This window comes from Rhipicephalus sanguineus, chromosome 1, assembly GCF_013339695.2.
Source record: "Rhipicephalus sanguineus isolate Rsan-2018 chromosome 1, BIME_Rsan_1.4, whole genome shotgun sequence".
Classification (NCBI taxonomy): domain Eukaryota; kingdom Metazoa; phylum Arthropoda; class Arachnida; order Ixodida; family Ixodidae; genus Rhipicephalus; species Rhipicephalus sanguineus.
The window spans coordinates 146,416,728-146,433,932 of NC_051176.1; the positions used below are offsets into that span (position 1 = coordinate 146,416,728).

The 17,205-nt window shown below is 53.0% G+C and overlaps 1 protein-coding gene across 1 annotated transcript; it reads right to left on the bottom strand.

Moving 5' to 3' along the window:
* Positions 1 to 13,808: 13,808 nt before the first annotated feature.
* LOC119399716 (heme-binding protein 2) lies at positions 13,809 to 16,874 on the bottom strand. The gene is made up of 7 exons (XM_049412115.1): positions 16,866 to 16,874; positions 15,860 to 15,925; positions 15,686 to 15,757; positions 15,433 to 15,562; positions 14,600 to 14,780; positions 14,337 to 14,362; positions 13,809 to 14,160 (listed from the first exon to the last, which is right to left on the bottom strand). Exons 2-7 carry the CDS (start codon positions 15,899 to 15,901, stop codon positions 13,967 to 13,969), a joined length of 645 nt encoding a protein of 214 aa, XP_049268072.1. The 5' UTR covers positions 15,902 to 15,925; positions 16,866 to 16,874; the 3' UTR covers positions 13,809 to 13,966.
* Positions 16,875 to 17,205: the final 331 nt, after the last annotated feature.

Sequence of the window (17,205 nt, forward strand, 5' to 3'; positions counted from 1 at the left end):
CAAATACCCAGGCACGACACTGTCTCTGCATGCCTTATCATGAATCCACACCAACTAGCTCAACTTTTTGTCGTTCTATCTATAGCTTCATTTCTCGCACCCTGAACCATTTTCCGGGTTCTCGCTGAACGGGCTTCTTTAATTGCTATTTCCTTGTTCCGTGCTAGGACTATGTCGTGGTTTTCTAGGAATCGAGCTTGCCCTGTTGAAATTCAGTTTTTGTGCGGCTTTCTACAACCATTGACCGAACATGAAATCGTGGCAGCAAGTTAGATTCTACCAGAAGTGCCTCAAAGTCTGTTGGCATCAAGTTGTCTTTTCGTCCACATTAATTTCTTCACATTTGTATAATAGTTACTAAAAATAACGTCCCCTATACATTTCTTGGCCTGATTGTCTGTTTTTTCTCACTAAGGTAGTGTCTAACAAAGGAAAATCTAGCCCCTAAATTCTCCTTCCTTCGTTCATTCGACGATCGCCGCCAAGAACACCTGTATGCCGAGCGGTTGAGAACAAGACACGGAATTTTTGCAGATGATTGAACTTCGTGAGCTTAAACCAAGTTAGAGGAAGACTTGTTCTACTATTTCACCGCTGAATAACCTACTGGTCCTCGGAGGAGTTGTCGTAGATTACAGTAATTGCAAAACCCTAGACACAGGCGCCTATCGACGTTTGAAGCCCGCCGCGTTGTGTAACTAGATTGGTTCTGGAAGAAAAACCTGCACGTTGTATTTCAGACTATATTTCTAGTATCAATCTACGATCACGAAAAGAAAGAGCATGTAAAGAGATACGTTAGCTCTCTTTAGGGTCTCACGACTCTCCGACGATAGTATAATGATATCCAAAGACAGTTAACGCGTTAAAGAGAGTCATATAGACGGTTTCGCCGGCGCTTGCCGTTCTCCGGGAACATTGCGCCTGCACCGGAAACGCACCGTAGAAAACTTTCTGTTATGCCTGTTTTCGCATGCTTTGCTGGCCGCCGCTGCTTGTTCTGCGGCGTTTATAGTGGTTAGGATCATTGCAACGAAGCGCTTGATACTCAGGCATTGTTGTGTAGTGTTGGGATATTGCATGCCGTCACGGAACAATTTGCTTTCGTAGATGAAAACATACAGTTTCCCGACAGAGTACCCGTATAGCGGCCGATGAGGCGCAACAACTTGACTTGCACGAAAAACTCGCATATTTGTTCTGCCCACTTTATTCAAAGCAAGTAAGCTTAATCCATACTCTAGCGGCACTGATGCTACGCTGAGGAGTTATTCCAAGGTTTCCAATTACAAAGAACAAAATTTCCTATTCATGTTCCGCGGTAGCCGCTGGCCTCTGCTCATGCCAGATCATAGCGCGAACTAGAATACGTGAACACTTGTTTCTTAATGAGCCACAGTTCTCAATGTTCGCTGTCCGAAGCAATGCTCAGGACACATATGCAGCCGCACTCAAAGTGTACCGCCATGCAAGTCGCAATTATGGCGGTGTCCGCGGTTATTGTTTGTTATCAATTAATGTGACTCAGTTGCATTACTTATCGACGAGAGCAACGCTGAAGAGTTGCAAACAACTAACATGACTCCTGTAAAACCTGCGCCGTCACACGGCACGAGGACGCACTGATATTGCTGTGAGAGGTCATCGCCGCACCCAGACTAATGAATCTTTGGTTTTGGACAATTGACTGTAGATGTAAACGAAGTACACTGAAGGCCATAGGTGCGTCATACTGTGCTCATGAGAGCACCAAGTTAGCGATTCGCGCGACCCAGCCGTCTTGGAAACTTAACGTAATGAGTGTGCTATGCATTATCCCAATTACACAGGAAACTTTAGATAGGGATCAATGACGATCGTACTCGATCGCTATAACTGAGAGATAACTGAGCGGCAGAAAGAAACGCACCATGCCGACACCACCGGGTCCATTGTCTAAACAATAGCGGAAGTCCAACAACGGAAGTTTCCTAGGCTGCGCCGTTCAGCGGTGCGCGGACGCGGCCATGCTTGATCACGTGATCGTAACTGGCCTTCCACCAGCCAACGCATTAAAACAGCGAAGCTAGCGAAGCGACCGTGGCCGTACCACACAAGCTCGTTGCAGCGGGGTGTGCGTAAGCAAGTCGTATGTTGCGCAGCAAAACATAGTTCGATATTTAATAACCCAGAAGTTGACAAGGTTGAGACACTTGCGTTTGTTTAGCACGTACCACACCACAGCGATAAATGATATATTTATTCTACTTCACATTTATGGCGTATGCCATTAATTGTTGTATCAGCAACCGCCAGTAGCTGTGGTTACAAGCCAACGTGCCGGCACCCATGCAGACGCGACCAACAATAAACGTTGGACGCGACCGCGCACTTCGATCTCAACTCGCGCTTGTTATTTGAACACTGTCCTGTCAGTAATAAATAAATGCTGAAATCGTCTATCGATTGTATCATCTCACGCTGGGGACAAAGTATCAGGTATGTTTTTTCTTTATTATTGAGATCAGCTGTGTTTTTTAGCCACGCCTGCTAAGCCTTGTCTCCTAAGATTTGAGAGTAGATCTTGGAAACACTGCAAAATACCAGCGAATACATTGCTCTCGAAGCTTCCGGACGCAGATATAAAGCAAATAAAAGCGTAGGTTTTGACATTACGGGTCGCACAGCGCACGACAACGACATGACAAATTCGAGGCGGAAGGGAACCGCGTCCACAGGTGCCGCCATGTTGACTTTCTTTCGGCGTTGCCATCTGCTCGCTTTTACTTGCCCAACCAACGCCTCCTCTAGAAAGATGCCTGCCGCGTGAGCAAAAACCTCCTGCCCTACCCTTTCCCTCCTTCACCGTTTCTAATGAGGGCAGTAGCTGGCGATCCTGGCAGTGGCCGCTTGCAACACACATTTGCGCATGCGCACATTACACTCCTCGACGTCACACAACGTCAGCCACATTGAAAACAATAGGGGAGAACGTGGCGCCATCTCTCGACAAGCGACTACAACTCAAGGCAGGACGGCTACAATGGGATAGCCAGTGACGCCGCAGGCATGTTTCTAGAGGAGGCGTTGGCCCAACGCGTGTGCGCAGCGCTGCCAAAGGCCACGGCATGGGGAAGGCCCCAGTGCGGTGGCGCCATCTTGTTTTGATTGAACAAACCAGATGCGGAAAATTGTCTATACGTGGCAAGTCAGGACTAAAAAAAAAAAAGTCAAAGGACTCTGAAACGAAGAGGAACGACCGTGGTAACCGTGGTCACACGTGACCGTGCTTAAGCCTATTCGGGCTGTTGCTGCTTCACTCTGTCAATAACTGAAGGATAGAGTATGCATGCATATTCAGGGTGTTTCAATAAATGTGTCCGAAAATCCTAGAAAATAAGGGAAATGCAATATTCGCTCGCTGCCCTCATAACTATTTTTCTGGGGCGGCAGGTATCTTAATATGACTAGAGACATCACTTACGACTGTAATTAGGGAAAATAATTTAATTAACTTTTTAGTTAGTAGAGGTAAGCCGTCGGGTCAAATTAGAGCGCTTCCTGCGAATGGCCCATTCTCGCTATGAGATTACTTAAACGCGGACGCTGATCATTTTAGCAGAATGATCAAATTTGACCAATTTCACCGGCGAAATCGAAACGCGGAAGAGCTCAGTTGCCATACTCTTCCGAGACGTCTAGAAAGAGCGAGGGTTGTTACATCAACCATCGATGCTTCGTGCGGCGGCTGCATACAAATTGAGGGGAAAGGCTAGAGGCCCGTGTACTTAGGTTTAGGTGCACGTTAAAGAACCCCAAGTGGTCGAACTTTCCGGAGCCCTCCACTACGGTGTCCCTTATAATAATATCGTGGTTTCTTCTTCTTCTTCTGTGGTTATTAAGGAAAGGAAAAAGGCACCTAATTTCTGTCTGCCTATAGGCGACACGGCGCAGTGCCTTGTAGGGGTGGGGGTAAGGAGGGAATAAAAGAATAGTAGGAAAATAGAGAGAAAAGTGATAGGAGCACATCCATCCAACGAAGAGAAAAGAGGACAGGAAAGATGGGGAAACGGTCACGGGAGTTCAGGGACGGGTCCGCGAAACACAGCTAGAGGCGCTGTGCACAACATCGGCAAAGCGGCGAAGGCCCCGCCGATGAGCGGCGCACGGCATAGCGGGCGAGGAGTCCGTCACGGGGCGCCGATCAGCGAGAGGTACGAGGAGTAATCCAGGACATCGCGGCCGGCACGTCCGTCTTGCTTGAAATCCAGCGAGCGAATCTCTGGTTTTGGGAAGTAAAACCATGTGGTGGCCGCCAACTAACCAAGCAATGAAGACGCGGCAGTTCTCCTCTCCTAACCGGTTCTCCCCTCGCCTACTCTACTTCCTCACCACGCGGAAAAGGGGAGGGCGAGGAGAGCGAAGAGTCAAGAATAAAGTCAGGTGAGGTGTTCCGTTTGGGCCGCTGAAGCGAAAGGTTATCTCCTTCGCGCTCCGCGACTTTGAACGCGATCTCGACGCTTCCTTCAGCGGCCTCGCGGCCGCTTGGCCCCACGTTTCCTGAGTGGACGAGCGAGGCCATGCCTCGAAAGACCTCTGGCAAGAACATGAAGAAGGCCGGCAAGGACCAGAGATCCCTCCAACAACAAGAGGAGATTTCCGAGCGCCAGACCGTTCCTGCCATCGATGACCGGCCTCTGGAGAAGGCCAAGGAAGCGCTACCACGCTCCCAGGCCACTTCGAAGCCTCCCGCCACCACTGCGGCACCCCCTAAGCCTGCCTGCAGCACCTCGGTACCTGCTCCCCTGCTGCTGCTGCTGTTACCGCACCCGCCGCTCCTCGCGAAGCCGCGAAGCCTCATCTGCGCTCGCGCTCGGGCACCCAAGTGGGATGCGTGGCCCTCCGGCCTGACTGTAATCCATGGGCACTAGAAATTGCAGCCCAACGAAAAAAACAGGAAGAAGAAGAGTACCAGAACTTCGAAGCCTGGCTAGCTCGTAAGCGTGCCACACAGCGTGCTGCAATCCACGCGGCACATGCAAACACAAGCACGAGCTCGGCACAAACACCGACTGCGAGCCCCAACCAGTTGGAGCAGCAGGCGGTGACAACCATCGGAGATTGGCTGCTCAACAAGGCCAAGGACGCAGCACCAGTTGCCGCCGACCTTCCCGAACCAGCAGCAGCTACCACGCCAGTCAACACAGACGCGCCGTCTAGTTCACATGCCGCGACGTCGGAAGACGAAGCCATGGACGCCACGGCGACCTCGCGTAAGCGGGGACGCGAGGAAGACGCAGCGGAAGGCCCGCGGAAGCAAGCGAGCACACACGCAACAGCGGCAACCACAACAACAACAGCTGCAGCAGCACCTGCCGCCTCCCCCTCCATGCGGGACGACGCGGCGAGCCTGACAGCAACTCCTACAGCCCTCCTCCCACAGGCGGCCTCCGCCGGCATCGTGGCGGCGCCCCCTGCGGCTCCAGTGCAAAGGAGAAAGAAAAACAAGCGGAAAGCTCGCCCCAAGCGCCGGCTCCCGGTGCGCGAGTACGAGACATCCGCAGCAGAGGCCCCGACTGCTCCGAGGCCACTCAACACCACGGTCGCCGTGCCGCGCCCGTGTCCAGGCCCCCTGCCAGCCGAGGACGACTTCGTCACCGTCGTCTCCAAGGCAGCACAGCGGAGAGCCAGGGCCGCGGCTGTTGCGATCGATCCTGCCGTGGTAGGGACAGCCCTGTTCCGTCCCTCAGCCCCTGGCGGTTCTTTCAGTGGATCGCCGCGCCTGACACTCGCGGCGGCGCTCGCTAAGCGGCCCGGTGTGTTGGCGGTGCGCGTCAACCACCGTCTAAACATCGTGGCCGCGGACGCGTCGACGCCGACGTGTTTGTCGGAACTCCTCGCCATCAGGGAGCTCGGCGGCGTCCCTGTCACTGCCAGGGAGCCCGCGGATCGTCGCTCCAGCACCGGCTTCGTCTACGGCGTGGACGGTGACCTGACGAACGCGGAGCTGCTCGCGGGCATCACATCGGCGGTTCCCGTGCTCTCGGCAACGAGGGAGGGGGCCTCGGTGAGGCTACGTTTCGCCGAACCGCTCCCGCCTGAACGAGTCCTGCTACTCGGCCTGCAGTTGCGTGTGCGGCATGTGAGACCGCGACCACGCCAGTGTCAGCAGTGCGGCCGCTTCGGCCACGTTGCCGAGGCATGTCAGCGCAAGGGAGCGTGCATCCGTTGCGGCCGCCAACACCTGGAGGCGGAGAGCTGCAAACCTCGCTGCGTCAACTGCGGCGGGGCCCATGCAGCTGACACCCCCACCTGTCCCCGCTGGCAGGAGGAAAGGAGAGTGGCCACGCTCATGGCCGTCACTCCAACGCCGCTCTCGAGAAGGGCGGTCAAGGCCGCAGTACGCGAGGAGTCCCGTGAGGTGCGCTCCTACGCTGCTGCGGTTAAGAACAAACCTCTCGAGGGCAACACCACGGATCCCGGCCTGCAGCGTCCATCTCCTGCGCCGCGCCGATCCCTCCTGCCAACGGCGAGCTCCCCCAGGTCGAGCCTGCCTGCTGCCCCACCCGCTGCGCCTGCCGAGGACCCGCGGGACACCCTCATCACAAACCTGCTGGCCACACTGCAGGCTGTGATGCAATTCCTTCCTGAGGAGCACCCGCTGCGAGCCACCTGCCTCCAGGCGATCGGCACGCGGTCCGGTGCCCCCGGGAGCGAGTAGACTCGCCCCTACACGTCGGGACATCCTCCTGAGGAAGCCCGGCACCGTCTGCTGCGGCGGACTACAACCTCGGCTGCGGCACTCAACCGCTACAGCCTCAGCTCCACGCCAACTTTGCCACGCCCGCGCCTGCTGCGCTTTGACCCCTTTCCTCTTTTCTCTTTCTTCTCTTCTTTTTCTCCCACTTCCCCCTACCCCCTAAGGCACTGCGCCGTGCTCCCTATTGGGCTGCAGAAATTAGGTGCCTTTTTCCTTTTCCTTTTGAATCACTACACACAAGTCAGTTGAGAGTTGGGATTCACGCCGTACGGTTGACTTTCTTTACCGCGCGTGCACGTTTCCCAGCAGTGGTGACCCGGGCTAGGCTTACCGCCATTTCAAGATATCGAATTGACGCCCCAGCCATTTCCGCCGTCGGCATCAGGCTCCCGCCGTTTTGGACAGCGGACCCGCAGCTTTGGTTCCTGCGGGTGAAGTCCCAATTCGCCGCTCGCCGCATTATCGCTGAGCTAACAAGTACCACCACGTGGTCGCTAGTCTCACACCAACAAAAGCGAGCGACATACGCGATCTACTGGTCTCTCCACCTGCAGAGAACGCGTACACGGCACTCAAGCATCTGCTCATCAGCCGTCTCACGCCATCGGGGCCTCAGCGACTGCGACAGCTACTACGAGCCGCCGAGCTCGGCGACTGGACCCCCAGCCAATTGTTGCGCCACATGAGACAGCTGCTGCATGCGACCGACGCTATCACCACCGACGCTGACAGCTGACTGCTTCGTGAGCGCAGCGACTCCCCACCAACGTGCGCATGGTCCTCGCCTCGGCTGCCGACAAAGACCTTACTCAGCTCGCCGAGCTCGCGGACTCAATAGTGACGGTCGCTCCGCCGTCCGTCGCAGCGATACAGGCCCGCAGCACACCCGAAGAGCACCGCCGTTCTGCAGCGCAACAAAGAACCTGTTGGTACCACAGGAAGCACGTCAACGCTATTCGCATATGCATCCATTCTTGCTATCATGCGGCAAACGACCGCGCCCGACACTGAGGGCGACCAGTGCCCCGGACACCCCAGAACGTCGTCCATCAGTGTTTTCCCTCACCGACCGGAACAGTGGCCTGCGATTCCTCGTGGACACAGGCGCTGAGGTGAGTGTGTTGCCGGTGGGGTCAACAGATCGCCGTGTCCCCAGTGCGTCCCCTTCCAGGCGGTCAAGAACACAACTATCACCACCTACGGACATCGCTCGCTGCCATTGAATCCAGGCTTGAACAGAACTTTCCGATGGATTTTCATTGTGGCAGAAGTGAATTAAGTTCGCCATTGAGGACTTTCTTCGACATTTCGGCCTTCTCGTCGATGTGCGCAACAGGCGCCTCCACGATCCCCTGTCGCAGGCGACTGTGCAGGGCAACCCCTCGAAACACCCTCCGCTGAGTTCCATTTTGCTCGGGCCGTCCGGCGCAGAACGACTCGCATTCTGCACGGGTTTCCCGAGTTGACGAGGCAGCCGCCAGCCGGCTCCGTGGTGAAGCACGAGGTACGCCCCTACATCGCCACCAGCGGCCCGTCCGTTCACGCGCAGCCTCGCCGTTTGTCCCCGGAAAATTTGAAAGTCGCCCGACAAGAATTTCACCACATACTGGAGCTGGGGATCAACAGGCCCTCGTCGAGCGCCTGGGCATCTCCACTCCATATGGCTCCAAAGCCCACACCGGGAGACTGGCGACCATGCGGGGACTCCAGGGCGCTGAACCGGGCTGGGACACCAGACAGGTATCGGGTACCGCACATACACGATATCACGACGAGACTTCACGATGCCACTATCTTCTCAAAGATCGACCTGTTGCGGGCGTACCGTCAGATTGCCGTTGCCCCGGAGGATGTCCCGAAGACCGCCATCGCAACGCCCTTCGGACTTTTCGAATTTCTTCGAGTGCCGTTTGGCCTCCGAAACGCGGATCAGACATTCCAGCTCTTCATGGACGGTGCTATACGCGGCCTTAGCAAGTCTTGATGACTTGCTAGTCGCAAGCAGCACTCTGGAAGAGCACGCGAATCACCTGCGCATCGTCTTCCAGCGCTTAGTGTAGCACGGGGTGGTCGTGAACATGGCCAAATGCGAGCTTGGCGTGCCACAGCTATCGTTCCTGGAAGACATCTCCGCCTCAGGAGTTCGACCTCAGCCCAGCAAGGCGGAAGCCGTGCAAGGATTTCAGCAGCCGATCGCAAAGCGCCAGCTTCGAGAATTTCTGGGTTTAGTAAACTTCTACCGTCGTTTTATCCCCCGCTGTGCACAAATTCTCCAACCTCTCCACGACATGCTTGCCACCTCACGACACTGCTCAGACACCCTCTCCTGGTCTCAAGAGTCAATATAAGCCTTCTGCAAGGTCAAGGACGTCTTGGCGAAAGCCGCGTTCATTGAATACCCCAAGCCCGGCGTCCCGCTGTGTGTAAAGGAGGATGCCTCCGATACAGCCGTTGGGGGTGTCTTACAACAGCTCGTTGGTGGAGTCTGGCGCCCGATATCGTTCTTCTCGAGGAAGCTAAACCCCGCCGAGCGCCGCTACAGTAAATTCGGAACAGAACTGCTGGCTGTGTATGCTGCCATCGGACATTTTCGCAATTTCCTGGAAGGTGTAAAGTTTTTCGTCCTCATCGACCACAAGCCGCTTACTTATACATTGCGCTCGCTAAGCTCCAAGGGTGGAGCGCACACAGCACGGTAACTGCGCCAAATGTCATATATATCAGAGTTCACGACTGACATCCGCTATGTCAAAGGCGGCGACAACGAGGTAGCGGACGCCCTCTCCCGGAATCCTATCAACGCCATCGTGCCTATACCGCAGGTTGATTTTTCCGGTTTGGCAGCAGCTAAACGCGAAGACGACGAGCTAAAACACCTGTTGACCGCGACCACTGCCCTGAATCTGAAGTTGTTGCCCATCCCCGGATCCCAGGACAAAGTTTGCTGTGACGCAAGCGTCAGCACAACTCGCCCGTTCGTGCCTGCTAGCCTCCGTCGCCACGTGTTCGAGTCCTTGCACAGACTGTCTCATCCAGGGATTAGAGCCACCCAAAGAATGGAGACGGCAAGGTTTGTCTGGCCATGCGTTATTGGGGACGTGCGACGCTGAGCACGTGAACGTGCAGCTTTCCAGAGCTCCGAGATACGACGCCACACCTGGACAGCACTGGGAATACTCCCAACGCCGGATTCTCGCTTTGATCATGTCCACCTGGATGTCGTCGACCCACCACCCTGCCACGGACAGACTTACCTGCTGACCAGCGTGGACAGATTCAACCGCTGGATGGAGACCATCCTATCGTGGACATCACCACCGAGACGGTTGCGAGTGCTTTCCTGTACCACTGGATAGCCCGCTTCGGGGTGCCTTCCACGATAACAACGCTCACGACAACTGAGGAACACAACTGGATGGAGGGCCTCCCGCTCGTCCTTTTGAGCATAAGGTCCACCTTAAAAGAGGACATTGGCAGCAGCGCCGCTGAGTTGGTCTACGGCACGGCACTCAGGCTGCGAAGAGAGTTCTTTACGCACGGCTCAGAGGAGACATCCATAGCTCGCAGTGACTACGCACTCCGCCTGCGCATTGTCATGAGCGAACTTCGCGCGGTACCTCCGCGGCCTTCAGGGTCGCGTGTGGTGCCCGTTCACCTGCAGCTCACATCGTGTCCATATGTGTTCGTATGACACGATGCAGTTCAGCGACCTCTTAAGCCACCCTACGATAGGCCGTTTAAAGTCCTCCGCCGCGGAAACAAACATTTCACCATCAGTAGATGTGGTCGTGAGGAGGTTGTGTCGCTTGACCGCATCAACCAGTGCACATGGACAGCGAAGACGCAGTGGTGTCTCCGCCAAGGGTACCCTCGCCAGGACCCCCAGCTTCAACGCCAGCCCAAGCTAACGAGGTGCCCACTCGGCGGACGCACAGCGGACGGCTATCAAGAGCGCCCACTCGCCTGCTCACTAGGGGGTCAGTGCAGTTGTGGCCGCCCACAAACCAAGCAAAGAAGACGCGGCAGTTCTCCTATCCTAACCGGTTCTCTCTTCGCCTGCTCAACTCACTCACCCCGCGGGGTAGAGGAGGGCGAGGAGAGCGAAGAGACAAGAATAAAGTCAGCTGAGAGTTGGGATTCACGCCGTCCGGTTGACTTTCTTTACCACTCGTACACGCTTCCCACCAACCACAACGATTATTAACGCAAAAGACTTTTAATGTTTCATACTCGCGGCGTCCGTCCGTCCGATCGTGCCCTGGCACGGTGCCAGCTGTGGATTCTCCCCCTCACACTCTCTCAGCAATCACGTGATGGCACAGCGGCGCATAGCAATAATTGCGCGTTGCTCCTTCCAACGCGCGTTGCGTAACGCGGCGGCGGCGGCGTCCGTCGGCGGAGTCGAATGGCCACAGACTTTCACCGAACACACTTTGAAATTTACAAAGTGTTCTTCAATTTTTAGATGCGAAGCATCTCTTGCACGGGGGTATGTCCCGCGGCGTTGGCGTTGGCGTCCGCACTCACACTACGCATGCGCAACTCTCCTCCTTCCCTCTCTCCAACAGCTGCGCGTTACTTTCTCCACTTCTCTCCCAGCACCTGCTTGCGCATCTCCTGCGTTCTCGCTTCTGCTCTCGCGGCGCATGCGCTACTCTCCTCTCCTTGAAGTGGTAGAGCGCTGCGCGCGTTCAGTCCAGCGCTTGCTTCGGTTGACTCCTTTGAAATGCGGGCTCGACATGCCGAAATTCTCTCCTGCGCAAGGCCGCGATGAGCGCCAGCGCATGCGCGTCCCCTCCCCCTCTCTCTCCTCTCCTACGCTGCCCCCCTCTCGCGCGCCTGTCGATCGCGTTCCCCGCTCGCCCTGTGAGAATTAACGGCCAGGCTAGAGGGAAGACACGACGCACGTAGTGTTCCTCTTCGCGTTCCACGACGCGAGGTCGGTAGCATGCCAAACGAACGGCAATGGAACGCGATCGTGCAAGTGCTCCGGCTTCGCATCGCCTCATAGTCCCCTTTAGCGGGTGATGGTGTAATTTTTTGCATCATTACTTCGCTTCGTGGGTGTGCGGGCTGTGCATGCGACTATAGCACGCATGACGCACATACGTTAACGAATGTCGAAGAACGAACACCACTAAAGTTGTTGTCACAAAAAGTGATGTCATTGTAGTCGCCTGTTAGTTGCGCTTCAGTTTCGGTTTTACCGTAGAGGTTCGTCGAATTTCAGTGCTCCGCAATAATTAACAAAGGCCACTTTTTCGACATCGCCAAGCGGTAATGGGCTCTGAGCAGGAAGGACATCAATTCTCCCATTTGACACGACCGCCTACCTCCACTGCTTAAAAGTTAATTAATTTAAGTTCTTTAATTATTGCCGTAATTGATGTACCGAGTCATCTTAAGTTGTCTGACTCTACAGAGAAAGTAATTATAAAGGCAGCGAGCAAATATTCCTTTTTCCTTGTTTTTGAGGATTTTCGGACATATTTTTTGAAACACCGTGTATATGTTTTCGTTTTCTGAGAAGGTGCGAGCTATTGAAAGCGCGTACAAAAAAGTAAAAATAAAATGAAAAATAAAAACGCACAAACTTTGTTCAATTCTCTTATTTATTCGCTGTGGTAAACTGTAAAAAGCGAGCTTCGTGACCAGCACGGAGTGTATTGCACATAATGGTGTACATATAAGGTATAACGTGATGCTCTAAATAAAGTGACATTTCGTCTTATGAAAAGAGAAAAGTGCTAGCATTGGACTTGGAACATTGTAAAGCACAAGGAGTTCAAACAGGAAACGAGAAACCGCGTGTTCACCTGATTTTCCGGTGGAAAAAAATGGTTATCGAATTGAGCTTACGGAGATACCACGCTGAAGCGTCTTCGCGTGAGCGTACTAGATCTATAAAGCGCCCAACTATTCATAGATATATAGGCTCATTATTTATCGCCCTTTTTAAAAAAATATTTCTGTCGGGCACGATTGCGCTTAAATGCACTCAGCAACGACTTTCTCAGGCAGATCACCTCTTTACATCGGTGTTGACTTCAGGGTAAGGGAAAGTGTAATGGCCGGTATACCAGTTGTAACCGTCTTTCTTCAAATAACAGAGCTTAATTAATTACACCTAATAAATAACACTCGCACATCTGCACTGCTCCTGCGCGTCACTTTTAGTAAACGCGATGGTAAAGGGAACAAATTACATTTCATGTAATCGCATGTTGCAGTAGATATAGACAGGAAAAATAATACTGATAATTTAAGCCTATAGTTCTGAAAAACAACCTCGCGTCTTGCTCTCTAGTATGCGCTATCTACAAGCGGGCTTTGATAAACAGCGTGCTAGGTGAACTGTTCTTGTTGGTACTGTTCATATTTAGGTTTAATTGACGGCGCAAAAAGCGTACGAAGGCAGGTAAAGGCGCGGAGATGAGTATGCCCGGGCTGGTTGATTCTCTAATAGGGCAGGGAAAACAGCTCAATGGACAGGAGGAGCGTCAATCCCTTTGCTCACGCCCTGTCCAGACGCGGGGTCTTGTGTCCGCTTCGTCGTTCATCCGGTTTTTACACTGTGAATAAGATCCATGCTATAGGCCCCGATGTCATTTGTGGTAACTTACGAACAAACGCAATGCGCGACGCCTTGGCAATTCACACTTACATCAATATTGTACAGCTGGCGGAGAGACTGCACCGAGTGGGCAGACAGCGCAGGCGTTCGCCGAAAAAATATACCGGCTTGCACGTGCTGTTGAATGCGTCATTTGTACTACATGCGACGTTTGCCGCCGAGTACGACGGCGCCTGTAACAAGTGTCTAATTCCGTATTTTGCAGTCTCCTTATGGTCAGTAGCCGGACCATAGCCGATAACGTTTCGGCGGATATAGTAAACTGTATCTACCTCACGACTGTCATTTGCGGTTACTGTTGAAAGCATATGGGCACTACGTAATTGCGTGCGTTTGCTTTCGTAATGTAGTCATCGTCACTGTCATCTGTATCAGCCATTCCCTTGCTGAAGGAAGCCCAGCGGGGAAAGGAGCAAATAAACAGCCACGCCTTGACGCTCATTGCCTGGAGAAGAGCGGGTGTGCTCTTGACCTGGCCGCATCGGTGCGTGGAATGGGAGTAACATACAGGAACCAGGTGGGGCCCGCGCGCAGCGCCAGTGGCTGCGTCGCGGTGCGGAGATCGTAGCGGCGGCGGCGGCGGCCAGCGCTTCTCATTTCATGCTCAGCCAAATCTCGTTGCGACGCTCCAGCACCCAGAAAATAAGGTCGTACCGGGCCACGTAGAAGTGGTCCAGGTTTACACGCCGATCCTTGCGCATCACCTGGATGAACTCTTCTGCCTTCCGCAACCATTGTTGCTCGTTGGGCTGCCCGCCGAACACCCTGGGCAGAGGAGAAGCCGACTCTCGCGGTTATCAGGGTGCAAACGAGACGGCCAACAGCGATCTAATGCATAACTTCGATTGGGTAGCGCATAAAACACGGACACAAAAGATAGAGACGTAGACAGCTGTCCACGTCTCTATCTTTTGTGTCCGTGTTTTATGCGCTGCCCAGTCGAAGGTATGCATCTTTACCAACCTGCCCAACTTGGCGCACTTAGCGATCTAATGTTAGCATAAAAGCAAGTTGCGCTGTATTTCCGATCTTTTTGCTTCTCACAAACTTCTCATGGCTGTCGTTTAACTACCACCAATAACGCGCACGCGCACTAACACCCATCAAAGGTGGCACATTTAGAAATCCCCATTGTTAGCGGAGGTAACGTTAGCTGGGCATGCAATCCGTCGCACTACACATGAGATAGTGAGCGACTTTCTTACTAATGAAAATGGATGACTTACTTCACGGCGTATCGACGAGGCGGCTCGACAGTGATGTAGATGTCCTTGTCATTGGCCTGTGGCGGGTTCATGTAGAGGTTGGCTGGCAGTGGGAACGCCATGGTGTAGTTGGCCAGGCGCCGGCCACTCGCTCCGCGGGTCACCAAGGTCCGGTGTGGTGTGGTCAGGTCTACCGTCACGTCTGCGGACCGGCCAAGCTTGATTTTAATTAAAGCGTGATTGCAGAAAGCTTACTGAGCTAATTTTGCTCACTACGCTTCCTTTACTGCTTGTTTCACAGAGGGTGGTTTTAAGTTTGAATATGCATGTGTCATGTCATTATGCGCTCAAGACGTAACTTCCACAGTCAATCATTCGTTTCCCAAGCACCAATCTTGCGACGCCATTCCGCCACCAGCGACATAACGAGACTTTACCGAACTTTTTTTTTTTTCTTATGCGGAGACAACTGTAGTTATATTTGAGAAATAGCAGACAACCTGGTTGATCTGTATTACTGAGCCTGTTGACTCAAACGCAACACTTTGAGGACTAAATCAAAGGAAGGTCACTACAAGAACATCTCTTTTGCTATATTTCATTCTTTTCTTATCACTCACCACTCACGAGTGACTGATCAAAATTATAATAATCGCGGACAAACGACAAAGCGCGCAAGGTGAAATAATTGCAATTTATAGCATTATTTCGGACAATTTTTGGAACGCAAACTAACAAAATAAGAGCCTCAATTTCCTTAATACTTCGTTTCATTCTAGTTGGTAAACAACTATGACGAGGCGTATTGTCTGCTGAGCGTTTAATTCGAACTATATCCGGGGACCGGAACTCACTCTGATCATTGAAGCCCTGGATGTAATAAATGAGTTTCCGAAAGCTCCTTCTCTTCGCTTCAAAAAGTGTCCTCGCTTGTGATGTCACGCTGATCCACATGGTTTCCGGGTACTGACGTTCTTCGTATTCCTGCGTATCAGCACACGGACAATATCGAAACGAAGTAAGAATTATGTATATATGTCATAAAAGTGAACAAATGAGACCGCGGTTACTAGTTCTGTTGATAACAGTATAATAAAGAGCACTTACAGCTTCGTTCGAGATCACCTCATAGTCTATGCACTCGACACCTCTCCAAGTGCAGGAGTACGCGGATGCAACCTAAGCTCGCGATGAGAAAAAACAACGAGAGTATATCAATGTGCAGCCGTTAATGTGTCACTAATGCTAAACGCGCAACTTGTAGAAATGACACGAGCTTACTTGGATGATGATCGCTGCTATTACTACGCTCAAAGTCTGCATTATAGGAGCCGTTTTTGGAATCACCTGCATAAGAAAAAAAAATCGCAACGTAGTTTAGGCACTTCGTCATATATAAGTCTTCTCGGTTGGACCAGGTTGACCAAACTCTACGATTACATAGTTTTCCAGTATTTCGGTCGTTAATCACTGCGAAGGGAGCGAGAAAATAAGAACGCAGTACATTACTATCTGACCGTAAGCAGCTGTATAGCAAAGTATTCTGCATTAATGTTTAGTTAGATTTTTCTGAAATGTACCATTCACGCCAACAAAAAAAAAATGATAATTAGGCTACATATTTAGATACATAGCTTTCTTGATGGAGGTGGACGTCGCAAAATATTTTACGCTACGTAACACGGCCGCGAATCCACAAAACGAAGCAATCTGTTTTAGTGATTTCTGGAACGTTTTTGTGCGCCGGTTGTCGAAGGTGATGTGTGCGTCACAAGGACGCATGAGCAATTTACTGCTGCTGTAGTTGTCAAGTTGTCGACAGAGAAAAGGTTTCACTAGATTGTTCACGATGCTACTGCTATCGCGTCACCATCTGTCCTCTTTCAAAAAAGAAAGTCAGTAGACATGACAAATAGAACGCCAGTGGGCACTCCGTTTTACTATACTCGGTGTTTACCACTTATACAGTCGTGGTTACAAAAAAAAAGAAAGAGAAAGAAGAAAAAGAAGAATATCAGATTGGAGAGCACACGGAATCACGAAGTCGCGTCACTGGAGCAACACAGCATTACGCACGAGAAAGCCCGCATGGACGCACTGTGACAAAAGCTACTTCCACAAAACCCCGCATACTGATCGTTTGGCGATCGTCACCTTCAAGAACAAACGGTGCGTTGTAGCCGTCAATCGGTGCAGGCGGCTGGGCAACGGACGGCACAGCTAGGGGACAGCTGCGCGGCTGTCCGCTAGCGTTGCGTCAGCGGCGCCGAGAAGCGGTTCAACTCACCGGGGCCGGAAGAGGAGAAGTGGGTACCGTTGTTGGTGCGCGGCGTTGTGGTTCGGGCGCCCCCTTTATAGGCGTCCTTGGTTCCCTCGCCGATGCGGAAGGAGGGGGGTCCCCGTGACCGGCCACCCTGTGGCCGTGATCCCGAGCGGCAGAAGAAACCGGCTGACCCCCAACTGGTCCCGGCCGTTTTCTCTCAACGGCGCCCCTCGCTGCGCGCAGCACCGGGGTCGATGCACCGCACGCGCCGACGGAGGCACTGGAGCAGGGCTCACCTTGAACTTGTCGCCGCTGGGCGGCAAGGGTTTCCCGCCGGGCAAGGCAACCCCGCAGTCGGACCCCC

Bases quoted from the DNA above. Each gene is read 5' to 3' on its own strand.
- LOC119399716 (XM_049412115.1), bottom strand. From the start codon at position 15,901: ATGCAGACTTTGAGCGTAGTAATAGCAGCGATCATCATCCAA. The intron at 15,563-15,685 runs GTAAGTGCTCTT...GCTGATACGCAG, and splicing joins AGGTGATCTCGAACGAAGCT to GAATACGAAGAACGTCAGTA. The intron at 14,363-14,599 runs GTAAGTCATCCA...TGCTAACATTAG, and splicing joins CCTCGTCGATACGCCGTGAA to ATCGCTAAGTGCGCCAAGTT.